Raw genomic sequence first — 27,352 nt, 5'->3', positions numbered from 1 at the left:
TTATTGTGATTCAGTTCATCTGCTAGATCTTTCTAGGACTTTCTATTTCTTCATCAACTCCATACTTCTTTACACCCTTTCCTCTCAATTTCCTCAAAAAATTGAGGAATTTTTCCCCAAAAAATTTCCTCAAAAAAATGCTGCTTTTGATTGTATTTTAGATTTTGGGCGGGAGGGGGGGCAAATGGATGGTCTCTCATGAGGCACAGTGGTGGGGTTCTGACTTCCGTCTGGGATTCGTGTCACAGGTCTGCTTCTCACTTTTAAACCCTGACAAAATCACTGCCTTTTTCTGAGCTTGTTTCCCCTCCTCTAAATAAGGTGTCACTAAAAAGACATTTAGAAAACTGCCCATTGCAGTCTTGTGGTAGCAGAGAACTGGATGCACCTACAGACACATCATCCAGGAGAATGAATAAGAAAAATGTAACATATGTATAAGATGGACTACTAGAATGAATTAGGTGTAAACACGGCAACATGGCTGGATATCTCAAAAAACAGAATGTTGAGTGAAGAAAGAAACGGAACAAGATTTATAGTACAATACTGTTTATGTAAATTAAAACACATAACAATACCATACATTTTCCACATATACACATATATGTAAATAAAACATATGAATGGTGGATTGGAAAAACACACGTTAAATACACAAGAGTGGGGTGCCTATGTGGGAGGGGGGATGGTATTAGGGATGGGTGATGAAGTGGACAAAACAAAACAAAAAAGAATATAAGGGCTTCATATGGACCAATGATGATACAGTGTGCCAAGAACTGAGGAATATGGTCAACTCAATTCTGTGCATCTCATAGAGTAAAGTAATTGAGAGTCCAGGAACAGGCTGGCTGGGGAGACTTCCAGGCTTGTTTGTTTTTTTTCCCGTGACATCCATCCCTCTGAATTTAATCTAAGCTTACCAAAATCCCAGCTGTATACAGTGGATCCTTCTGAAGGGCTCCTATCCCAGACCGAGCAGTCCCTCCATAAGCTATTACTTTGTGTATATGTGTGGGGGGCATTACCTAACCCAACAGTTCCCCCAAGTTTGATCCCCAATTACCAGTCCCCATTCTCCATGGTGGTCCAGTTTCAGGAACACCTTATCTGGGTTTTTGAGAGGAGACTCATACAGGAGTTGGGAGTAGTACCTGGGGGCTCCAGCCTTTTGGAAGAGATGGGATTCTCAAGTATCCTGTCCTCTATGTTCAGAGCCTGGGCCAGGGGAGGAAGATCTTTTGAGATGGGAGTCTACCCTCTTGCTACATCCATACATATCATTTTCAAGTTCCATCTCTCTGACCACTCTACTTCCTGCTGCAGGCACATACTGTTTTTTCTTCTCTCAATTAGGTGCATATGTGCACATGTGTGCTCACATGCACTGTATATGTCTCCACATACAGGCATTTGCTTACATGTGTGCCCCAGGCCAGAGTGCACCCCAACAAAGTCACACAGACACACAGTCTCACTTGACCATACCTCCCTACATATGGTCATTGCAGATAGAGCACACACCCACCCACACACACAGACAGAAAGAGAAAACATCCAATATAGCATTGTTCATTTCAGTTTTCCATTTACAAAATCCAATGGTGAATCCAGGCAGTTAGAAAAAAGAAATAGAGGAAAATCCTCCTGAATGTACCCTATCTACCCCCACCCCACTCCCTGGGAAAGGCACCCCCATCACTATCACTGAGAGAACAGGTACCCCCCTGTATACCAGTCTCTCAGCCACTCTGGCCTGCCTTTCCAGGGCCACTGCATAACCAGGCTCATTAATGTCTCTCCTGCCTAGAGTGCCTTCTCCATTCCTCTTGCTTAAGTCAAGGCTTGCCCAGTTCTGGAGCTGTCTTAGGGTAGGGAGGGAGTGTAGGACAAGGGCTTCTATAGGGGAGAGAAAGGGGGTGGAAAAATACAGATCTCCCCCTCTCCCAGGAGATGAGAGGGGGACAGAGAACTTGGGAAAGACCAGGCAAAGAATGCCAGTTTGGCTTACCAGTCCATAAGACTTGATGTGAACCCAGGGTGGGCTCTGCTCTGGGAAGGAGGCTTTGGATCTCCCACCTGGGGAATCTGGCTGCATTCTGCTCCACTTGGGATGGAAGTAATGGTGGAGGGAAGAAGAGGGGAAGGGCTGTTCAGAGCAAGTAAGTCGGGGGCTAAGGGCCCAGAAGGCCAAGGGTTACCATAGAGGGGCTTGAGGCCCCTGAGGCTTTAAGGGACAAAAAGAGGTCAGAGAGGAATGGACTCAAGTCCACAGTGCCTTGGAGCTTATACCACTATGACTTACCAAGGCCCTCAAAGAATTTTCATCTTCAGGATAGTAGCATGAACTCAGGAGACAATTCTGGGGTTCAATTCTGCTCTGTCCCCAGGCTTTGGGATTCAGCCATTCTGGGGAGTTTGACTTTCTCCCTACACTTCCCTGGAGGGGTGCTGCTCCTGCCTGTATGGCACCCACATCGACTTCAGTGGGGTTGGAGTGGATTTCCATCCTCAGGAAGAGCTGAAGGATGGGGATCCTGGAGGCAGCTTGAGAGAATGCAGCCAAGCTGAGGTCTCTTCAGCTCGAGGCATATTGCTAGCATCCTGCCCTTCACCTAACCTGGGCCCATCCCAGAGGCCCTTCTCCCTCCCCTCCTTGTTTCTCAAACAGATGCTCAAGAAACAATTGGGAAGTCTGGACACGGTAGGGATGGATAAAAGACTGGCCTTGGGACCAGGGTTAGCCTAAAACAACATTGCATACAACATAGCAATTAAACCTTGCTCCCTGGGGACCGAGCACCCACTTTGGTCCCTCTCGTCAGCAGATCAATTTCATCCTGGCCTTGCTAAAGGACTTGGAAGGAGAGGGTGCATGGGAGCAGAGGGGACAATAAGAGCTCTAGAAGTCTATTTTACAGGACAAATTTCCCCCTTCTGGACAATGTCAGAGGAGAGACATTAGAGCAAGAAAGCCTGTCTCCTCAGCTATGAGTAGGAAAACCTGCATTTTCAGTTTTTTTTTTTTTTTTTCTGAATTGTCACTTCTGAGAGAGAGGAGAGACACTGTAGAAGTGGAGAAGGAGGAGGTGGAGACAGGCCCCATAGGACTAGAAATGCATCTTTCCCAGTCCCCACCCAGTCCCTAGCCCTGGGGAGGTGTTGGCAAAGGTGCCTAGATTCCAGGTTGTTCCAGGGTCTGGGGCTGGAGGTCAGAAAGAAAGGCTCCTGTATGGAGCCCTACCTCTTCCCTTCTGTTGGCTCCATCGTGGTGGCCACAACCTTCTCCCTGCCTGTCTGCCTACCAGCCTGCTTCACATCACACAGTAGGGTTCTCTAGGAGCTGGGGCACCTCCTGTGCCCCAGCAGGGGGCGTGAGTCCTCAGGCACTTCTTGAGGTCCTTGTTGAGCAGGAAGCAGACGATTGGGTTGACGGCAGCCTGGGCGAAGCTCATCCAAACAGCAGTGGCCAGGTAACGGTGCGGCACGGCGCAGGCTTTCACAAACACTCGCCAGTAGCAGGCCACGATGTAGGGTGACCAGAGGAGCAGGAAGAGCAGTGTGATCGCGTAGAACATACGGCCCAGCTGCTTTTCACCCTTGACCTCGTCCATGCCCAGCAGCCGCCGGCTGGCTGCATGCCCATTCTGCCGGATACCCAGTAGGGTTGGTGGCATGGGCCCTCGGCCAAAGCCAGCGATCCAATTGGCAGCAGCCTGGCCAGTGGCCCCGGGGCCATGGAATGTCCAGTTCTGACTGATGGCTGGCACCATCTGCACAGGCTTCATCTTGCGGTGACGATACTCGAAGAGGAGCAGCTTGCCATAGACAGCATGTGTGGCTGCCATGAGCACAGCCAACATAAGCATGAAGCCCAGCGTGTCATTGGCCTTGAAATAGCGATGCTCAAAGATACACTGGTCCTCCTCACGGATGAACTTGTAGGTGCCCACGTCGAAGACAGGTGGGAAGGCCATGGCCACAGACAGGGTCCAGGCCATGCAGATGACAGCTGCGCATGTCCAGAGTGTCATGCGCTTGGCATAGAAGCGGTGGTGGGCGATGGCCATGTAGCGTGTGACGCTGATGCAGAACAGCATGAAGGCCGCATGGAAGCAAAAGAGCACAGCCATAAAGGCCACAATCTTGCAGCTGAGCGCACTGAAGGTCCATGAGGAGCCGTGGCGCACAGAAGCCAGCACAAAGGGGAAGCAGACGGCAGAGCGTATGCCGTCAGCCAGGCACAGGTCCAGCAGAAAGTAGTAAGGAGCCTTGTGCAGGGCACGGTCCTTGAGCACCAGCAGGGACAAGATGGCGTTGCCTGCCAGGCTCACGCACATGATCAGTCCCAGCAGCACCAGCTTCACGTAAGCCACTGCTGATGGTGGAGACAGTGCACCGCTCACCTCCTCGGGCTCTCCAGTGGTGTTGGCCATACTGAGGGGCAGGGGCTGCTCCCAACCCTATGGGGTCAGCCAGTCCAGTACTCGATGGGCCCCAGGGGACTCCATCAGTTGTTCTGCTGGGCTGCACCTGCAAATGAGGATAATGGGGGAGACACAGACACAGATAGAGGTATGAGGGCAGGAGAGAGTGTGAAAACACACACACAGGGGCAGAGAGAGTGAGGAAGGACAGAACAAAGAGAAAATGGACACCAATTGAGACAGAAATGGAGGGGATGAGAAAGAGAAAAGATAGGGAGACAGACAGAACCAGAGAGACAAGAAGAGGGGGAAAGAAGGAGAGAGTAGGGAGGGAGAGAGAGGAATACAAGAAAAAGAAACAGTGAGAAAGAGATGAAAAGGAAAGGTGAGGAAGAAAGAGAAAGGGCAGTGTTAGTGTGTCTATGCGGCCTCCCCTCTTACTCCCAGCTGGTGTCAGGCCCTGCCCCTGGCCCACTGCTGCTCCTCCTCCCTCCTTGCTGCGTGAGGGGTGCTTCATCTCTCTGGATGTCCTCGGTTACCTCTTTCCTCCATTGGTGGGTCTTGTGGGATAGGGATGTGGGTGCAGCTCTTCTCTCCCTTTGTAAAGCCCAAAGGTTGTGTTCTTCAAACTTTTAAAACTGCCACCCATAAGAAATACATTTTACATCACAACCTGACACACATATACACATGTGTACATACAGCTGAACACAAAGTTTCACAAAACAGTATAGATCATATATGTAATGTACCTCATTAGCTTTTATTCTATTTCACAGTGTTTTTTTTCTTTTTGGTTAACAATAGTAGCCACTCATTAAATAGGTTTCTTTATTCATAATGAATGTGTTTAGCACACTCATGGAACAGTGGGAAGATCAGTGTGGTTGGAAAAGGGCAGGCAAGAAAGACAGTAGAAAGTGAATTCACAGAGGGGTCTGGGGCCAGATCGTGCAGGGCTGTGAGCCATGACAAAGACTTAGGTTTTTACTTTAAATGAAGTGGAAAGTATGTGTGAACATAAAGATATAGGTATGCTTGTATGTACTCATTTCTTGAAAAACTATTTATTGAGCATCTACTGTGTGCCAGGCACTGGTGACACAGATGTGAAATAAACAGACCAAGGTCTCTGTTCTTGTGAAGTTGACATTCTAGATAATAAAGAAGATACACAGGTGAAATATAGTAGGTCAGATGATGATAAGTTCCTAAATTTAAGGAGGGAAGGGGGATAGGAAGTGCCAGGGGTGGAGGAAGTACAGTTTTGTTTATTTATTTTTGGAAGTACAGTTTTAAATGAGGTGGACAGGGAAAGCTTCATGGAAGAGGTGTCATCTGAGCAAAAAAAATGGGGGAGGTGAGTGAGCCATGTGGATATCTGGGAGAAGAGAATTCTAGGCAGAGGGAATAGCCAGAACAAAGGCTCTGAGGTGAGACTGCACGCGGTACATTTGAGGAAGAGTAAGGAGGTAGGTGGAATGGAACGAGCAAGGGGAAAGTGGTAGGAGGAGAGCTCAGCAAGGTGGTGAGGTCAGATCACATAGGTCACACTGAGGACTCTGACTTTTAATCTGAGTGAGATGGGCGCCATGGGAGAGTTTTGCACAGAGGTAAGATGTGATATGGCTCAGGATTGAATGGGATCCTGCTTGCTGTGGTGAGGAGCATAGACCATGTGAGGCGAAGGTTGAAGTAGGGATACTACTTAGGGGGCTCCCGTAGTAATCTAGGTAAGAAAACAGCACCCCTGTGCCCCCCTGCCCTGCTTTATTTCTCTTCCTGGAATTTCTCTCTTTTGATGCACTACATAATTTACCTTTTTTTATAGTTGTTTTAATTTATTTATTTATATTGTCATATAGTTGATGTAAGTATTATATAAGTTACAGACAGTGGTTCACAGTTTTAAAGATTATACTTCATTTATGGTTATTATAAATATTCACTTTAAAATTCTGATTTATTGCCTGCCCCTCCCTATTAGAAGGAAAGCTCTAGGGTAGGGATTATCAACTCACACATTCTAGAAGAGCAGTGCAGAGCCCACCGTAGGCTCTCAGTCAAAAGCTGTCAAATCAATTGGTTGAGGGACTAGTGGGGGGCTAGTGGCTCAGGGAGGGCCACCTGGAGGCCTCCATGTAGGATTTGCTGAGAAAGCAGTCTGGGCAGTGTGTGAATGGGAGGGCACAGGAAAGCTTGGGGGTAAGTAGGAGAGCTCCTGGTGTATGAGGGCTGGGTGGGCGATGTAGGGTGTGATAGGATAGCAGGGCAGGTTTCCCAGGAAAGGCAGTAAAGCAGAAGCCAGAGAAGCTCAGAACTCCTGCTGGGGCTGGGATGGGATTAAGGTTGGAAGAGGTGGGGCTTGAGTGGATGTCTTTCTACCCCCTCCCTCCCTGGAAAATGGCTCCTCTCTGCACTGTTTCTCAGTTCAATCCAACTGAGCCTGCCACAGCCACCTGGGGCCAAGCTTTTCTCATGGCACCCCAAAGTCTCAGAGCCAGTGCCAGTGGACCGAGAGAAGGTGCTAGGGCAGAGGCTTGAGAGAAGTGGAGTTGGTGGGCCCCTTCAGCCCCTCAAGGCCTCACAGCTCCCACACATCTGTGGACCAGCTGATAGCTGGGTGTATGTAAACATGCGCGCACACACACACACACACACACACACTCCTTAGCCTTGAGGAGTGGCAGGGGGAAGTGACAGAGACAGAGATTGAATGTAAGACAGAGTCAGAGAGACACACAAGTGATAGAGAAAGAGAGAGGAGCAGAAAGAGAGAGATGGAGACATAGGAACGTGGCAGGGAAGGGTGGGAGAAATAAACAGAGAAAGGAGAGAGGTTTACATAGAGAAGAGGAGACAGAAAGAGGAAGAAGAGAGGAAGTAAAAAAAAAAAGACAGACACACACACACACAGAGAAACAGAGACAGTGCAAGAGACCAACAAGGGAGAAATATAGAGACAGAAAGGGGAAAATAGAGAGATGAGAGTGGGAGAGAGAGACAGAGAGAAAAAATAGAGACAGAGAGAGGGAGGCAGGGAGGAGACAGAGACAAAAAGTAGAAGGACAGGGATAATGCCAGGAAAGGGAGAAAGATGTAGAGAAATAAAGAGACAGGGATGGGGAGTGAGAGACAGATATAGAAAGGTGATGGAGATAGAGGCAGAAATAAAGATGGATACAGAGAGAGGGAGACACAGAGAGACAAACTAAGACCAAGAAAGTGGATAATGTGTAGCTCAGAGTCTCAGTGAAAACAAAAACAAACACTAAAACAGAACAAACAAAACAAAAAACCATAAAACAATACCAGCAAACAAACAAAACCCTGGTGTTGCCTGGAAAGCTGGGGTGATAATATAAAAAGTGAGGAGAGGGTTCTGAGCACGGGCAGCCACAGCCTGGGACCATCCGACACTAAGGATGCATGTGCATATGCGTAACACATACACACCCGCTTCTGCCCAGATGCCCTTAGACAGAGATACACAGACACCAACACACACCCAGAATCACATAGGCTACTTCTATAGAGACTAACGGACAGCAACCAGCTCACATATAGGGGCACTGGTGTGCATGCGAGGTGTGCATACACACACACATACACACACACACACAGTATATTGTGTATGCTGCCTCATTCACACGGCACAGTGTACCCCTGCTTAAACACCCGTGCTTTGTTCTCAGTAAAGGTATTACTGCCCCCTAGGGGTAATTTTGGAAATTTATAGGTGCATTTTTTGGTTGCCACAGCGCTGGGTGTGTCCTAACATTTTTGGAGTCCTTCGTGAGGATGTTGGCTGTCCAGAGACCTGTAGGGCAATTCCACACAGTCAACATATGTCTCACATCCCACAGAATTTTGGACTTGGCGTGAACTGAACCTAGACACTAACTCTATTTCACTGATAAACACAGTTGTTTCTTTGATTTAATGTATCCTGAATTATCCAGGAATGTGGCTATCACGTTAAGTCTAGAGACTATGCTTTGTTTTGTGGAGCACTTTCCTTGAGTAGTTCACTATTTCAGAAACTCTCATTCCTAGGCCTTTGCCTGTCATTTTCCTGCACTTTGTACAAAGGGCAGCTTCTGAGTCTTCCCCTTCTCTAAATCCATGTTTACCTGTTATGTTACAAGCCTTTAATTCACTGAATCTCTTAGGGAGTGTCATGTCCAAGCATTTCTGTATTGAAATACAAATTATTTTCTTATAAATCACTTTTATTTCTTATTTATTAGCGTTAATACAATGTGGATATGGTATAAAATACTATATGTCTTCTTTTGAAATTATATATGCAGAGAGGTTATATTATCTAAGAACTTAATGTCCAGATGGTAAAGGGGTGTTACAAAATATGTTACATAAAAGAGGGTGTTGTGTACAGGAGGGCTAAGAATTGCTCATATGCACAGACACACTCAGACACACACGCATATACACATACATGTGCAGTGGCCCACAAACCCATTAATTACAACTCCCCTAACACACACACAAACTCTTAAATCCTGAGAGATACACACACGTAGACCTACTCATTGTCACTCACACTCAGGCTCATATATACCCTTTGTCCCAGTGTACCTGATTATTCAAATCCTCTCATGTATTCAAACTCTTGCAACACAGGTATGAAAACAGTGGCATATCTGTATTATCACATATACAATCATGGTTACACATGTTAACACTCAGTTACATACACCAGCATGCTCACATGCACTTGAACCCTGACACACACACATATATACACACAAACACACATATGTATGTGTATACAGACTGCCCCTCAGATACCAACAGAAAAATAGACTAGTGAAAAACTACTCACATATACACACATGTACATACTCTAACACACAGAGACCAACTGATCCAAGATGTCTCACACAGATTAGTTACACTCACCAACACAGATGTGTATACCCTAGCACAGGTACACACAGTTGCCTATTGATGTACATTATGCAGAGAAGTAGACCAGCTCCAATGAACACACACACACACACACCCCTTAGCAAAATGCAAGCACAAGCAAACACAAAGAGAAAAGCCAGATATAGTATATACAGATACACTCTCACACAGATGTCTATACACAATCTTGCTCACAACTCAGATACACTTACTTGACATATACATCCTGCAACAGGTATATATCAAGAGACAAACCTGTGCAAGTGCACAGAGCAGCCAACTCTGGAACATACAGGCAGAAACATTAGCAGAGCTGCCCTGGGCTGGAGCAAGATGGGGCTCAAGGGGACCCTGTGAGAAGGGAGGTTGTAAATGTCTGGACTGCTTCCTGTAGGAACATCCCAGATAGTTGGATTATTACTTTGATTGCCACTTTTTGTTCATAATCAGTAAGACTTTTTGCTTTTGCCCATACATGTACAATATTTGTTTTTCTTTTAATTTTATCTCATTCTTATTTTGGGGCATTTTTTTTCTACAAAAATAGAAGGGCTATATGATTGTAGCTGTTATCACTATTATATAGTATCGTGTGCTCAGTTGCTCAATTGTATCTGACTCTTTGCAACCCCATGGACTGTAGCCCACCAGGCTCCTCTGTCCATGTGATTTTCCAGGCCAGAATACTGGAGAAGGTTGCCATTTCTGCTTTCAGGGAATCTTCCTGACCCAGGGATTGAACCTGCGTCTCTTGCGTCTCCTGCATTGGCAGGTGGATTCTTTACCACTGTGCCACCTGGGAAGCCCTAAATAGTATTGCTGCTGCTGCTGCTGCTAAGTTGCTTTAGTTGTGTCCGACTTTGTGCGACCCCATAGATGGCCTCCTACCAGGCTCCCCCATCCCTGGGATTCTCCAGGCAAGAACACTGGAGTGGGTTGCCATTTCCTTCTCTAATGCATGAAAGTGAAAAGTGAAAGTGAAGTCGCTCAGTCGTGTCCAACTCTTAGCGACCTCATGGACTGCAGCCTACCAGGCTCCTCTGTCCATGGGATTTTCCAGGCCAGAATACTGGAGAAGGTTGCCATTTCCACTTTCAGGGAATCTTCCTGACCCAGGGCTTGAACCTGTGTCTCCTGCATTGGCAGGTGGATTCTTTACCACTGTGCCATCTGGGAAGCCCTATATAGTGTTAGTGAAGTGAAGTCGCTCAGTCGTGTCCAACTCTTTGCGACCCCATGGACAGTAGCTTGCACCAGGCTCCTCTGTTCATGGGATTTTCTAGGCAAGAGTACTAGAGTAGGTTGCCGTTTCCTTCTCCATATATAGTATTAGGTGTTCCTAAAGAGAATATACCTATTTTGTTAATTTCCTTGATTACTGCTTCTTTATTTTAAAAAATGTTCTCTTCTAGAACATTTCAAACAGAAATGTAGAAGAATCCTGTAACGAACCTCTGTGCACCCACTGCCCAGCTTCATGAACAGTCAACTCATAGGGTCTTGTTTCACCTATAACCTCACCCAGTTCTCCCACTTTCAGAGTATTCTGAAGCTTGTATATTATGCCATTTCATCCATAAAAATTTCAGTAATTATTTCTAAAAGATAAGAACTCTTTAAAAAGTATTAGAACATTTTTATTATTTCTTTGCTTATTTATTGCTTTATTTGCTACTGGCTTTTAATATTTAAAATTTGGCAAATCTGATTCTTGGCAGGATTTCATAATTGATTTCACAATTAATTTTTATCTTTTATTAGGTAAAAAATGTGTCAATAAACAAGTGCAGCCTGACTACAGTTGAACTGATTCATTAAAGAGAACGCAAAGCCTTTCTTAGTAATTAGCCTCTAATTAAAATAAATTAATTTTAAAAAAAGAAAAACAAATTCCACCAAAAAAAATATACAGAAGACCTAGAACTTGATTTTCTGGGGGAAAAATCAATTTTCAGAAGTCACAAAGGTCTGCTGACCCCGTCAATACTTCATATTCAAGTAGATTTAATTTTTAAGATATTTCTTTCCTCATCAAATTGGATTTTTTGATCAAAGCTGGAAAATCAGGAGACTCATAAGACAAACGCAGTAGTCTCCCCTCCAAAATAATCCAGGATATTCCTAATTTAAACAATTTAATGAGGATTGTCTCAGACTTGAGTTCAGCTGCCCAATTAGCCCTCTTTTCCTCAGCCTAAACATTCAATTTGCATGGAAAAGTTATCAAAAGAAACTTTCCCAGTAGGCTATGTTGGTCAACAGATCACAAAACAATCTATCACACAGAAAAAGATACGGACCTGTTGAAGCATCTAGAAGAGCAAATTAAGAAACTGGGCTCTTTTTTGAGATGAGTTAGAACATTCTTAGATGGAGCTCATCCAGCTAGTAACAAGGTTATGCAGTTAACCAGTAAAGCTAAGATGCCTGCCCAGTAGAATCTTATGTTAGCAGTCTGCTGGGAAATTGTCCACACATTTGAGACCAAATAGAAAAGGGGACACTTTCAATGATTTCTGCTAGGAGACACACTGATGACAGGTCAAGGATATCAAGATAACACTAACTCAGAAGATCACTGAATCAAAGGAGTTTTCATTTTATATTGATGTATCTCAGGATGTTGATTAACTGTGCTTGGTTTATAGTACTGGTCAGAAAGCCTTAAGAGAAATGCCAGAAGAACCAAAAAAACTAAGGTTGAAATATTCAAAGTGATAGATAAATATTTTGAAATATTGTGGAAACTCTGCACAAGTCTGTGGACTGATGCTGCTGTTGTGATGGCAGGAAGTTTACAGCTGGAATTTGTTCTGAAAATGTTGAGAGTCATCCATGCTGCTGCTGCTGCTGCTGCTGCTAAGTCGCTTCAGTCGTGTCCGACTCTGTGCGACCCCATAGACGGCAGCCCACCAGGCTCCCCCATCCCTGGGATTCTCCAGGCAAGAACACTGGAGTGGGTTGCCATTTCTTTCTCCAATGCATGAAAGTGAAAAGTGAAAGTGAAGTCGCTCAGTCATGTCCGATTCTTAGCGACCCCATGGACTGCAGCCCACCAGGCTCCTCCGTCCATGGGATTTTCCAGGCAAGAGTACTGGAGTGGGGTGCCACTGCCTTCTCTGAGAGTCATCCATGGAGGAGCCTTAACCTATAAAAGTTTGCCCAAAGGTCTAACTTCTACTGTAAATGATGCCAGGTGAATTTAATTAGATCCAAGGCATTACCCACCCACTTATCAAGCTTTCTCTGAAGCACTGGAATCAGTATACCTTTCTCTATTGTTTTAAACCTAAGAGTGTAGGATATTATAAAGGAGTTATTAGCTAAAAGAAAAATTTCAGCATTCATTTGTGAATGATTCTCCCTTTGCAGATTTGATGCTTACTGGCTTCAACACATGGCTCTTCGAGTACGTGAATAAAATATATCAAAAATTTTCAACACTCAAAGATACATGAAAGTATATTGACGAGGTTTATGGATTTGAAGCAAAACTTCACCTTGGAAGAAGTCAAATGAAGTATGGTTCCTTGGGTGATGCTTAGTTACATCTAAGCATTAGATGTAACTAATGCTTAGATGTAACTAAGGTTCTAAGGTAATACTAAAGAAAACTTATTATGAATAGAACAAGGTCTACTTAGGGGAAAACTTCATTATTTTTAAATACTCAAAATGAAAATTTTCTGTTAGATGTAACTAATGCTTAGATGTAACTAAGGTTACATTAGATGTAACTAATGCTTAGATGTAACTATGGTTCTAAGGTAATGCTAAAGAAAACTTATTATGAATAGAACAAGGTCTACTTAGGGGAAAACTTCATTATTTTTAAATACTCAAAATGAAAATTTTCTGTTGGATTCAAAATTCATGACTATTTATTACAAGAAATTTCAACATCACATTTGATTGAAAGAAAACAAAGAGGGGTTAGATTTAAAGAAGGATCTCACCTTTGAAGCACAAAATTCAAAGGCTAAGAATTATTGATTATTGATGAGAAAAGTTTTAATCAATTAAAAAATACCCTCTATTTGCTACCACTTACTTATGCAAACAGTTTCCTCTTGACAGTGATTACTAAGAGACAGAAGAGGTTATGTAGCTATTCCCAACATAAAACCTGGGTCTGCCTAGCCATGGCAAGAATGAGTAAGTTATAAAGGGGAGGTGAAAAAGGGAAGCGTGCCCAAGCAGTTGTTCCATTTCTTAAGAAAGGTTGGTATGGTGTGAAAGCACCAGACATATTCAACATAAACTGTGCCTGATGCTTCAGAGAAACCAAAATGATACCTGATGACCCTAAAACTCATGCTTTTAAGTGAGCGTTCCAAACCATGCTGCTACATTTCATACATTCAAGCTAATTACGAGGGCATTAGGGCAAACTATGCCTAAACAACCTCCACGGAATGGGTCTCACCTTTTGACATCAAGAAGAGGCAAGCCACAATGGAAATTTATATCCGTGTCAAAAGTACCAACGGTTAGTTGCTTCATTTGTTTTGTTTGGGTTTTTACCAAGAAATACAATAATGATATAAATTATCTATGCTCAGCACTAAGTGATTTACCAAATCATGATGAAAATGACCATAAAATAAATCAAGACAGTCCTGACTGAAGATGCAGAAGTGGGCATGAATGTTGACCATTACAGATTTGCACGAGTGAATTAAAAAGTTATGTTTACAGAAGTGAGCTCAAGTGTGCCATGAAAACAATTGGAAAAGATTTCACTGAAAAGTTGCATACTGGGACTTCCTCGGAGGTACAGTGGTTGAGAATTTGACTGCCAATGCAGAAGACACGGGTTTGATCTCTTGTCTGGGAAGATTCCATGTGCCATGGGGCAACTAAGCCTGTGTGCCAAAACTACTGAGCCCACGCTCCACAACTACTGAAGCCCACATGCCCTAGAGCCTGCGCTCCACAACAAGAGAAGACACCACAATGAGAAACCCACGCATCGCGATGAAGAGTAGCCCCACTTGATGCAACTAGAGAAAGCCCACGCACAGCAACAAAGACCCAGTGCAGACAAAAATGAATAAATAAATAATTTAAAAACTGCACACAAATCCAATACTAAATAACTTCTAAAACTTGGCATTTTAATTTCCTTATCACAATTTTTATAACATAAATAAAATGTAAGGAATTTCTTTTCCCCAAATCCAAGTACCCCGAAATCCTCTTAAAGTTTACTATAGTGTGCCATACAAATATTTCACCTTCTCTGTGTGCTTGACACATTCACAGCTAGTCATATTGCATAGATACCTGCATACGCAAACAGATACACAGCACACAGGCACAGGTGTACATGGAGATTCAAATATGCACTCACATCCACACTTACTGCATCTGATAAGTGCAATCAGATGCTCACACACGTACCTCTTTTCCTACACAGAAAGAGTTAGGCATGTGTGTAGGTGCCCACCTACCAGCAAATCATGCAAAGATTTATATAACACACATATAATCACCCTTCTATAGAAATACAGCCCTAGGCACTGATACATTTGCCATTCACATGGGCATGTGCAGACACACACACCTACAGACCAAATCGTATGGACTTATATGCTTTCAGACACAGTCATACATGCATGGATATAAGATCTGACATTCAGACACAGGGTACATTCTGCTCACATCCTACAGATACAAGCCCTTCCCCACCCCAGGCTCTTACACTAAGAGATTTAAACCTACTATCTTATATAAATCCTACCCTGGTACACATACATATATACACAGTACAGACTTGCTCACACATACAGACACATGGCTCAGGCTCATTGCTACATACACAGAGGCAGGTAGGCATGTGGAGCAATGCAGACTCGTGTATACACACACACATAGCCACTGCTGCTTATAAACATAAACAGACACACTGATTCACACCTACACATGCATTCACATGACACAGAACACATATCTTAGTACATGACCATAAGGCATAAATCCTCTTCACACATTCACATCGACCCACATCATCACATATAAACCTGAATACCAACCTTCTTACATTTACAGACACTCACAACATGCATACATTTACACTCTGACCACTAAAAAACCCATTTACAGATAGAAATACACTGTGTACTAACACAGATACAGGTATATGCACTCATACACTCAGATGTGTGTATGCTAGGAAACATACACACAGGGCCAAACCCCCTCCATCAACCTCCCAGAACCATGCTTCCATTCTCATACACCCATGGTTTTATACACACACTGGGACACATATAAGTACAAACCCACTTTTATGTACAAACACACTCTCACATACAGCCAGGATGAGCAAATACGTGTGGATACTGATAATGGGCAAATATGCACATAGAAACTACCCCATTCACACTTGCAGATGGGCACATGTGACAATTTTAGTACTGGGTAACACCACATAAGGTGCCAAACACAGTCCAAAGCAGTTTTTGAATATTAACTCATCCAATTCTCATCCTATGAAATAGGTAGTATTATTACCCTACTTTACAGATAAGAAATTAGGGCATAGTTGAGGTTAGGTGACTTTCCCAAAGCCACACAGCTAATAAAGGCAGAACTAGGACACAAACTCAGAGCCTGGCTTGAAACCTTACAGATTCAACTTACTCACATGCAGAAACACACTCACCTCATGCACATATACAGATACACACTACTCTATCACAAGCACATGTACACACAAGCCGTGTACTCAGGCTCAGGAACAGTCATATACGTACACATACATAAACACTCCACACATATACACGAACATATATATGTCTGTATACACATATACAGACAACCCAGCAGAGGTGTATTTTGCCCCAGGAAAGACATACACATTCATACACATTCCCCAAATCATACACCCCACCAAGACACACCCACACTATCAAACACACACATATACTACCAACACACTGTCTAGATAAATCCACATCACATACAGATGTACCCACATCCATAGATACACTCCCTACCCAGATATAATAAACTGTGGAAAATTCTGAAAGAGATGGGAACACCAGACCACCTGACCTGCCTCCTGAGAAACCTGTATGCAGGTCAGGAAGCAACAGTTAGAACTGGACATGGAACAACAGACTGTTTCCAAATAGGAAAAGGATTACGTCAAGGCTGTATATTGTCACCCTGCTTATTTAACTTAAATGCAGAGTACATCATGAGAAATGCTGGGCTGGATGAAGCACAAGCTGGAATCAAGATTGCAGGGAGAAATATCAATAACCTCAGGGATGCAGATGACACCACCCTTATGGCAGAAAGTGAAGAGGAACTAAAGAGCCTCTTGATGAAAGTGAAAGAAGAGAGGGAAAAAGTTGGCTTAAAACTCAATATTCAGAAAACAAAGATCATGGCATCCAGTCCCATCACTTCATGGCAAATAGATGGAAAAACAGTGGAAACAGTGGCAGACTTTATTTTTTTGGGCTCCAAAATCACTGCAGATGGTGACTGCAGGCATGAAATTAAAAGACACTGCTTGGAAGGAAAGTTATGACCAACCTAGACAGCATATTAAAAAGCAGAGATGTTACTTTGCCAATAAAGGTCCGTCTAGTCACATCATGTATGGATGTGAGAGTTGGACTATAAAGAAAGCTGAGTGCTGAAGAATTGATGCTTTCAAACTGTGGTGTTGGAGAAGACTCTTGAGAGTCCCTTGGACTGCAAGGATATCCAACCAGTCCATCCTAAAGGAAATCAGTCCTGAATATTCATTGGAAGGACTGATGTTGAAGCTGAAACTCCAATACTTTGGCCACCTGATGCGAAGAGCTGACTTATTTGAAAAGACCCTGATGCTGGGAAAGATTGAAGGTGAGAGAAAAGGGGATGACAGAGGATGAGATGGCTGGATGGCATCACCAACTCAATGGGCATGAGTTTGAGTAAACTGGGAGTTGGTGATGGATAGGGAGGCCTGGTGTGCTGCAGTCCATGGGGTCGCAAAGAGTCGGACACAACTGAGTGACTGAACTGAACTGAACCCAAACACTCTCACACACTATCCACATATATTCACATGCACACACATCACTCAGATATGTTTTATCTCTCTCCCATACACCATCCAGAGAAAACCTCATACATCCTACTTAGATATACCCACTCCCACATGCCCCACCCCAAGTGGGTACACTATTCTTTTTCTCACACACTATTTAGATGCACCCACTCTCACACACACACAATACTAACACACTCTCTCTCACACACACCATCTAGATACACCTCATACATATATATACCTCATACATATATACCTCAAATACACCTACATTCAGAGGCACTCCACCTAGATACAGCCACACTTACACAAATTCCCAACTCAGTATACCCACACTCTCACATACAACATTCAGATACACCCAAACTCACATTTCCAATCTAGAGCCCCCATACCCAACCCAGGCACACCTACAGTCTCTTTCACATGTGGTATTAAGACACACCCACAATGATACACAGACCATTCAAAAATACTATACTTACACACACCTCACCCAGATACACTCACCTAACTCAAATACATCCAAATGCACATAATCCAGAGATACCCTACACATGATCCAGAGACACCTACACATAATCCAGAGACACCCACTCACACATAAATCCTATCCATATACACCCACACTTCTCTGTCTCTCTCTCTCACACATAAACACACAGAGCCCCACTCATACAGCCCCAGCTAGATACATCCTCTCATATGTATACACAATATCCAGATTCATCCCCTGTGGACCACTAAGACACATTCACACCCACATGCATCATCTAGATATGCTCCACTACCATCTAGAAACATCTGAAAATTCACACACACACATCCACCCAAATATATTCAACTTTCACACATACTGTCCAGGTGCACTTGCCCAGACACTCCACTGACCAGATACACCCAATGTTCTTATCCTCTCCACACCACCCAGATGCACCCACATTCCAAACTCACACTTCCTACCCAACAGTGTCCCCCAAACACTCTCTTCTACATACCTCATCCGATTATACACATACTAACATACATACTCAAGTATATATACACCCAGATACACAATCAAAGCTTTAACAACACACCATCCAGATATACCTTAATACACCACCCAAATACACCTCTGCTCTCACCCACCCACCATCCAGATACATTCACATTCAAACACACTCCATCCACACAGTTTCACAAACAGCCCATATGTACCACACTCTCTCACCCATCATCCAGATATACCCACTGACACCCCAACACACATTGACTCTCTAACACACTCACATTCACTCCCTGACCCAATCAAACCCAATCACTTCTACCCCATCCAGATACACCTACCCACTCCTTCTACTGGATACATTCATGCTCTCACACTCCCATCACACTCAGAAACACCTACACACTCTCTTACACACACACACACACATAATCTAGCTCCCCCTCTCTTAATCACCATCATCCAGAATACCCACCCGCCACACACACCATGAGAATAAACCCATGCTCTCTCACATACACCACACACATCTCACTCACATATACCCCTCACAGCATCCACAGATACTCCCAATTATATACACACTCACACTTCACCCTCACCCAGATGTGCCCTAGTTCTCTCTTACACACACATACACATACACACCATATTGATATACTCCATACACACTTCCAGTGCCTAGATACACTTGCGCTCTCACCCACCTACACACCATCCAAATTTACCCACACTTGAATGCCCCAGTCCAATACACCCATACTCCCTCATACACTTACTCTACTCCCTCTTATACACATAACATAGATAGGTCCATAATGTAAAACATACATCTAGATAGCCCCTCACTCTCTCTTGCACCACCCAGATACACTCATACCCACATATCCCTAAAATATATACATTCTCACATATCTTCCCACATAGCTACACCCAGAGTGTCACTCATATCATCCTCCACCCAATAGGTCTCATAGTGCCTCACAAATGCATCATTCACATAGACCCACATCCACACTCATCACTCTCAAATACACTCAAATGTCTCACATACAAACCCTACCCAGAAACACCCAGGGTCTCTCTTACATACACGCAAACTAGATCCTTCTCTCTCTCTCTCATCAAATATAGAACCTCTTACACACACACCCCACTCTACCTGAATGTACCTTCCTTTTTCACTTACACATTCACATTTAGATCTAGAATTCTGCCTGGATAGCACAATTTGGGTGCTGTGTGTAAAAACCATTTGCCAACCTTTGATACCACACAATGCCATTTTGTTCTGTGCCTTTGGTGGTGGCAGGAAGAATGGGAAAAGAGGTCTTTGTGTTTCAAGAAATCCTTTTCTAAAGGGGTCACAGGCCCTGTTCTGTAGTAAGACATCAGTCATTATTGGTTTCACTTCCTGAGTGTGAATGATAACAGGAATTATCCCGAGATCCATACAAAAGCCCCACACATGGTCAAGGCCAGAGAAACCCCAGAAGGTGGTCATGGATTGCTGAAGTGTTATGGCTTCTATTTTCGAGGATTTCTACACAATTAAAGCCAGACATGATCTAGCAGGGTACCACTGACCTTCAGACATGCACATAAATACATGTTGGGGTACACAGAGCATAATGCAGACTCACAAGTATCCTCCCTTATCTTCCCCTTCAATGATCAGACCTATCTGCACAAGCCCAAGGCCAAATCTCTTTCCCTGAGACATGCACGTGAACAAATACCTACACTCATCCCTACACATAGGTACTCCCATGACAGTGAACACTCATACTGCAGTTGGTCCCGCATATGCACATCCACTTATCCTCAAACACAGACATATAGGCATAGCATATATTCACATGACATAATGCCCATGAAGGACATACATTCACTCACAAACACAGGTGTATACACAGGCAAATTTATGCATATGTCCACAGACAGGCAGACTCTGTATCACACCCAATAAGACAATGAACAAACATGATACACAGAAGTGAGCTCCCAAATATATACATGTACAGTCCCAGACATTACCACATAAGCATAGTTACACATACTCACACAAAGATGTACTCACACACACAAACACCCAGATGTGCACATGCTTATAATTTAGATGGTGTACTCATACATGGCATTCTAACACACACAGACACACACACAACTGGGCATGTACACCTATAAGCATATTCATATGAACTTAGGCTTGTACATCATTCCTCCATGCATGAAATCAGACATGAAGACACAAATTACTTACAAAACACACTCCCTCACAATTATGCACACCATGTATGTACGTTGACACATGTTCATACACCCACATGAGAAACTATGCAAACAAAAGAAGATTCATGCACATGTGGAAGAATAGTCACATATTCTCACAAACTTGTACACCTGCACAAGAAGAATTGCTAACACTCATCACAGACACACTCATGCAAAGACATCCTCACACACACACTCAAATGCACTTACAAGTCAAGAGGGGTGTGTATATATACTCACTTATACTGTTCTACAACATACACTCCAAAACAAACAATGGTAAACACAAATACACATATACAAATAATTAGAACTGTACAAACTGGTACAGTTTGGACACCTGTACATTCAGACAGACACACACATGGACATATTTACACACACATACACTTAGATGTGTGTGAATACACAGGTGAATATATAGACATGCTCACTCAAGTGCACACACAGCTAATATTCACACATACTAGAATCACACATACATTCAGTCACTCACAGGCATTTCCACACTCACACATTCAAACTCACTCAGAAATTCAAACAAAATACATAATGAGACGTGTGCATCCAATAATTATGAGTAGTTGCTCATGCAAACCACACTCAGAAATGCACTTACACACAAGTGTACCCACAAATACAAGTAGACGTATACATGAATGTAGGCATTTACCTATGCACACGCCTTTTGTGCATATATTTAAAGGTGTACAGCCCTCAGCCATACATTCAAATGTGCACACATAGGCAAACCCAAAAGATATACTTTCATGCACAAAACATGTGCACTCACATACTCTCCCCTTCCCACACAATTAATTCTTTTTATACTAGTGTGACCATCTACACTAACATTTTCCTAATCAGATGTGGACCCAATGGTCTGTCTACAGACAATATGTTTTCAAACATGTACACACAGACATAGACATAATTCAAAATGTTGGAGAATCCACAAAGACATTCGCATACAGGCCTACTCATACAAATACATGACAGGCACACCTATGCAGAAGCGTGTTCACACACACATACCCTCCCATACATGCATGGACACACACACACACACAAGCCCGTTCACTTAGAAATACACCATTTAGATGCACCTATACTCATACGCACACATGGGTACACACAAATATACACAATCAGATATACCCAGGCAATCACCTAATAGTATATGCACACCTAGGCATTCTGAAACCCTCATACTCATACACATACAATCAGATATGTACATTAAAAGACAAATGGATACCACACACATATAACACAGCCAGACATTCAACAGGCCTATTGGCTCAGAGAAACAATACCCTTACTCAGGCTTAGGATCAAATATGCCCATTTGCTCACCCAGACAGATATGCAAAGTCATACCCACTCCCTTGTACAAATATGATCCTACTCAGACACCAACACACTTGCACACCATCATGTGACCTGCTCATACACACAGACTCATACACATTCATAGTGCCCATGAACAGGTGCACACACAGAGCTGTATGTTTTCAGTTGCACATATATACCCATGTTCAGGCCTAGATGCCTCTGGACCACATGTGGGAGTCTCTCCCTTCTGTACCAAATGCTTCTTTAGAAAAGTCTACTCTGTACCCCAGAATGCCACCCCTCCCTGCCCCCACAGAGGAGGTCTTCTGGGCCTCAGTGTTTCCCCTCCCTCTACTCCTCCCCTGGCTTTGACAACTGTCCTCCAGCAATTGACCCCTCAAGCAGTGGTCCACCACATCTCCACATTCAGAAACCAACAGTGGACCCAACTGTCCTTCCAACCCAAGCTCTACGTTGGGAACTCCCTGGGACCTGTCCCCAACAGCTCTGGCTGCTACATGGCCACACCCGAAGCCCTGTGATCTCAGAAGCTTCAGCCTTGTCACCAAGCCCTGCCAGCCACCAAGCCAAACTCTTGCCAAGTTTCCCCTCAACAGGGAGATGCATACATCACCAGGGTCAGCAATGCTGCAGGCTACAAGCCAGACCTCTGCTAGCTCATGGGGGCTCAAGCCTCTATATGTGTGTGCACAGACAGGGGCAAGTGTAGGGAAGGATCCTGGAGGAGGGTGGGGGCAGGAGGCTCTGCCTACAGTCACCACGTATTCCTCCTTAGACCAACAGTCACAACACAGAATTGCTCCTGTCTCCCTCCCTTCCACGCCCCTCCCCCATTTACCTACCTGCTGCCCACCCCCTAGATCTCAGCAAAGACCCTGGAGAAGAGGGCTCAGTCCTTCCTCCAAATAAGTAATGACAGTATTAACCATGAACAATCACCAACAATATTGACCATGAGCTTTGCTGACATTGCTTCAGGGTCACTTCTACAAACATCCTTTACTTACATGCACCAACTCATTTTGTCACTACACACACCCATGAAGGAAGGATTACCAGTCTCTTTGACAGATGAGAAAACTGAGGTTCAGTAAGTTTCACTTTCACTATAAGTTGCAGAGCCAGTAGTTGAGGGAGGTCTCCCTGGAGAATCCATGTTCTCCCTGTACCAGGCTTTCTTGCCTCTTCAGGCAGAGGGATGACTGGCCAACAGCATGCAAGGCCACAATATCTGGGGAGTCCCAGACACAATGTGGACGTCTGAAACAGACTGAGAGCCTTGGATTAAGGCTAGGGCTCACACTGTGGAGGCAATCATGTTGTGTCTGGCCCCTGCAGGGTGTTGCGTGGCATGGTCCTTGCCCCACCCCCCTCATGGCATCAGGCAGTCTAGGGCCTGGAAGTGCTTCTCACCCCCACCTCACCTTCCTTTTAGCCCTACAGTGGCTTCCAACCCCTAGCTGGAAATCACAGCAGTATCCTCCGTAGTGAGTGAGCAAAAGTCTTTGCTACCTGTGGGGAGAGACAGGGGAAGGAAGGAAAGAAGGAAGCAAGGAGTGGGGGGTGGTCTGGGTTGGGAGCAGCTTCTCTACCCACCTGCCAGCTCATACACATGGGCAGACACACATACACAGACACACACTGCATGCTGGCCAAGGAACCTGGCTGAGAGTGGAGAAGGGAGAGGAGGAAGCTGCAGGAGGCTGAGCCTGCCCAGGGTGCAGGCATTTTGAGGGGAGCACAGTCAGGCTCCAGACACGCCTTCCACAGATAGCACACAAGGAAATATTAACACAGCCTCGTGCTCAAACGCAACCATAATTATAAAAATAGACCCTGTACAGGGAAACAGGTGGTGGTTCCCTTCCTCATGGGACATTTGGGATCGAGCAAGATAGGGAGGGCTAGAGGACTCTCCAGGCTTGGGTGCCCAAGTAGTCCTTGTGATGGAGCAGAAAGAGACAGACAGAGTCAGAGAAAGAGAGCATGGCAGTGATAGAGACTCTGGAATATGTGTGGGGGGACATAAGTCCCAGCCCCCCATCCTCGATGGAGGGATGCTGACTACTTACCTAGGCTCTCTCAGCAGGACTGTCTTGAAATCAAGGGAGGAGGCTCAAGCTGTCTCACTCAGGATAAATCACAGCCCAGGCCACATTGTGGGACCCTCAGTGATCTGGCAGCCAGTGACACTCCTGCTTCTGTTGCCGTGGATACAGCCGGGCTGGTCTAAATCGAAGACATCAGGGGAAGCAGGCACTGGAGGAGTGCACTGGGCAGGGCTGGGGGTGATGGGGAACACCAGGTGGGCAGCACAGAGCCTTGAGGTGCCCAGCTAGCTGGCAGGTGGGGGTCCCGGCAGGTGTTTCCCCAACTACACACTCCCTCCCCCATCTTCATGCCTCCGCCAAGCTGCGAGGGGGGCCAACACTGGTCCCTGCTACCCGTCTGCCTGTCTGCCCGCCTGGCTGCTGGTCTCCCCCTTCCCCCTTCCTGTCTGCTTGCTGGCCGCGCCTTTTGTCCTCAGAAGACACGGTCCCTGCGGGGCCTCTGCCAAGCCTCTAGCAGATGTTCAGGGTCCCGAGCTCCTCCCTGGAAGCACCCGGGCCATGGCCTGGGAGAGCCCCAGGTTGGGGGAGCTCTCATCCAGGCTCAGCCCGCTCCCCAGGCCTTCAGGGATGGGGAAGAGGTGCAGGTCCACAGCCAGAGGCAGCAGCAGAGGTGGAGTTGAGAAGGGGATGGACGCCAGAAAGAGGGGGTGGGGTGGAGAGAGAGGCTGGCCTGATAGCTGTGTCCTGGGTTTTAGATCCGGGTTGAGGAGGGTGGCTCAGAGCATCCGAGGGGGGTCCTGATGCAAAACAGGGGCACTATGAGCCTGCCGGAGGGACCCTCCAGGCTTGGGAACCACCCCAGTTCACACAAATGTAGGTCCCAAGATGCTGGGGACTCCCAACCTGGATAGGGCATTGGCGGGGAGCCCAGGGCACTAAGCTGGACCCCATCCGGCCTGTCCGTCCCCCCTCTCCTCGATTTGCACGGTCCCTGCCTCAGGGGCGGGCGGAGGAGGGAGGGAGGCAGGGAGGGAGAGGGAGGGAAGGAAGGAGGGAGGCAGAACAGGCAGGGAGACTCCCAGCCGCCAGCCTGGTCCTCCCTGGGGTGGGGCAGGGAGGGAGGGCTGGCGAGTCCGGGGAGCAGCCGGCTGGCTGGCTGGCCGACTGGGTGGGGATGGCTGGCGAGTTGGCTGTGCTGCCAGGACAATAGCTGGCTGGGGAATTCAGACTCGTAGTCTTTCTGAGATGCTGAAGAGAGGCACGCATGGAGGTGTGGAGAGGTACCTAAGAGGCCGCTCAGAGAGCAACTCACACGGGCTACAAAGTTCAGGGGAAGCAGGGGTAGGAGGGATCTGTGGTTGGGGTCAGGGCAGAAAGGTCTGTGGAAGTTTCTCAAAAGCTTTCATATGGGAGGGATGCTTAAAGCTCTGGGAGGCAGGACAATCTCATTTAGAATGGGCATTTTATGAATGGGTTCTATGGGCATTTTCCCAGGAAGGCCTGCAGGTGGGCAGGTGTGTGTGTGGGGGCGGGGCTGGGACCGCTGCCCATCTCTGAACAACCCTTCTCAGGACGTCATCTCCTGTGCCACCCCTACTTTCTCTGGGTCAGTAGACAGACACGCACCCATTGACAGCAGAATGGGGCAGGTGAGGAGGAAGCCTTATAGGCAGAGGTTCGAAGGCAAGGAAAAAAATATTTCTGTCCTGAATAGATTAAATTGAGACCAAATGATGCTATAGTGGTTCCCCTAATTTATAGCATTTAAGAATTCAAGTTCTCTTCATGTACGTAATTTTCTTCTATTTCTCTTCTTCCCTCATTCACTAGTTCACTCGGTTATTAAACATGGCTGTATGCTAGGTTCAGGGTGCTTGTGTGTGCTCAGTTGTGTCCAACTCTTTGCAACCCCATGGACTGTAATCCGCCAGTCTCCTCTGTCCATGGCACTCTCCAGGCAAGAATATCAGAATGGGTTCAGGTGAATCAGATTTACTCTCTGCCCTTAGGAAATCCCTGCTCCATTACCAAGTTGTGGTCCTGCAATCCACCTGCATCTAAAACCTCATCTGCTGCTGCTGCTGCTACTAAGTCGCTTCAGTCGTGTCTGACTCTGTTCGACCCCATAGACGGCAGCCCACCAGGCTCCCCCGTCCCTGGGATTCTCCAGGCAAGAACACTGGAGTGGGTTGCCATTTCCTTCTCCACTAAAACCTCAAAGAGTTTGTGAAATGTGGACCCCCAGGTATACCTCCCCAAAATACTAATTTAGGAGGTTTGAAATGAAGCTCCAACATCTGTATTTTGACATAGCCCTCAGGTGGTTATTGTTATGTTTGGGCATCATGTTTTGGGGAGGGAAGAAAACCTATGATTCAAATATAAAGTCACAATGGAAATTAGAAAATATTTTGAACTGACTGATAATGAAAATATTATATCTGAAATTCTGTGGGATGCTGCTAAGGCTATGCTTAGAGAGAAATTTATAGCCTTAAACATATATATACTTTAAAAGGCTGAAAATCCATCTCATGGTATGTTTACCAAAAGGCATATACCATAATGTGCATTTCATAAAGGCACTATTTTTAATAGTTCAAACTTGAAACAACCTAAATGTCATTAAGAATGATAAATAAATTGTCTTATGTTCACACAATTCAATACTACACATTGATGGGAAGAAATGCCCCACAACCACATACCAATATGGACGGTGTGTGTATGTGTGAGTGCTCACGCTCAGTCGTGTCCAACTCTTGGATTGTAATCTTCTAGGCTCCTCTGTTCATGGAATTTTCCAGGCTAGAATACTGGAGTGAGTTGCCATTTCCTACTCCAGGGGATCTTCCTAACCCAGGGATTGAACCCGCATCTCTTGTGTCTCCTGTATTGGCAGGAAGATTCTTTACCACTGAGCCACCTGGGAAGCCCACAACAATATAGATAGATTCTGCAAACATTATACTGAGGAGAATAAACCAGACACAAAGAGCACATGCTCTTTTGGTCCTATTTATATAAAGTTCTCGGAGAAGGCAATGGCACCCCACTCCAGTACACTTGCCTGGAAAATCCCATGGATGGAGGAGCCTGCTGGGCTGCAGTCCATGGGGTTGCGAAGAGTCGGACGCAACTGAGCAACTTCCCTTTCACTTTTCACTTTCATGCATTGGAGAAGGAAATGGCAACCCATTCCAGTGTTCTTGCCTGGAGAATCCCAGGGACGGGGGAGCCTGGTGGGCTGCCGTCTATGGGATCACAC

General features: G+C 45.3%; 1 protein-coding gene across 3 annotated transcripts; it reads right to left on the bottom strand.

Moving 5' to 3' along the window:
• Positions 1-539: 539 nt before the first annotated feature.
• GPR173 (G protein-coupled receptor 173) lies at positions 540-27,352 on the bottom strand. 3 transcript variants are annotated; one of them, XM_055564335.1, is made up of 3 exons: positions 26,793-27,352; positions 24,106-24,262; positions 540-4,536 (listed from the first exon to the last, which is right to left on the bottom strand). In XM_055564335.1, exon 3 carries the CDS (start codon positions 4,437-4,439, stop codon positions 3,318-3,320), a length of 1,122 nt encoding a protein of 373 aa, XP_055420310.1. In that variant the 5' UTR covers positions 4,440-4,536; positions 24,106-24,262; positions 26,793-27,352; the 3' UTR covers positions 540-3,317. The 3 variants fall into 3 exon arrangements, with proteins under 3 accessions (XP_055420310.1, XP_055420311.1, XP_055420312.1); XM_055564336.1 differs by lacking the exon at positions 26,793-27,352 and adding an exon at positions 25,369-26,701; XM_055564337.1 differs by lacking the exon at positions 26,793-27,352 and adding an exon at positions 23,458-23,545 and having other exon boundaries at positions 24,106-24,774.

Source organism: Bubalus kerabau, chromosome X (assembly GCF_029407905.1).
Source record: "Bubalus kerabau isolate K-KA32 ecotype Philippines breed swamp buffalo chromosome X, PCC_UOA_SB_1v2, whole genome shotgun sequence".
Lineage (NCBI taxonomy): Eukaryota > Metazoa > Chordata > Mammalia > Artiodactyla > Bovidae > Bubalus > Bubalus kerabau.
This window is presented reverse-complemented; position numbering and strand designations above follow the sequence as displayed.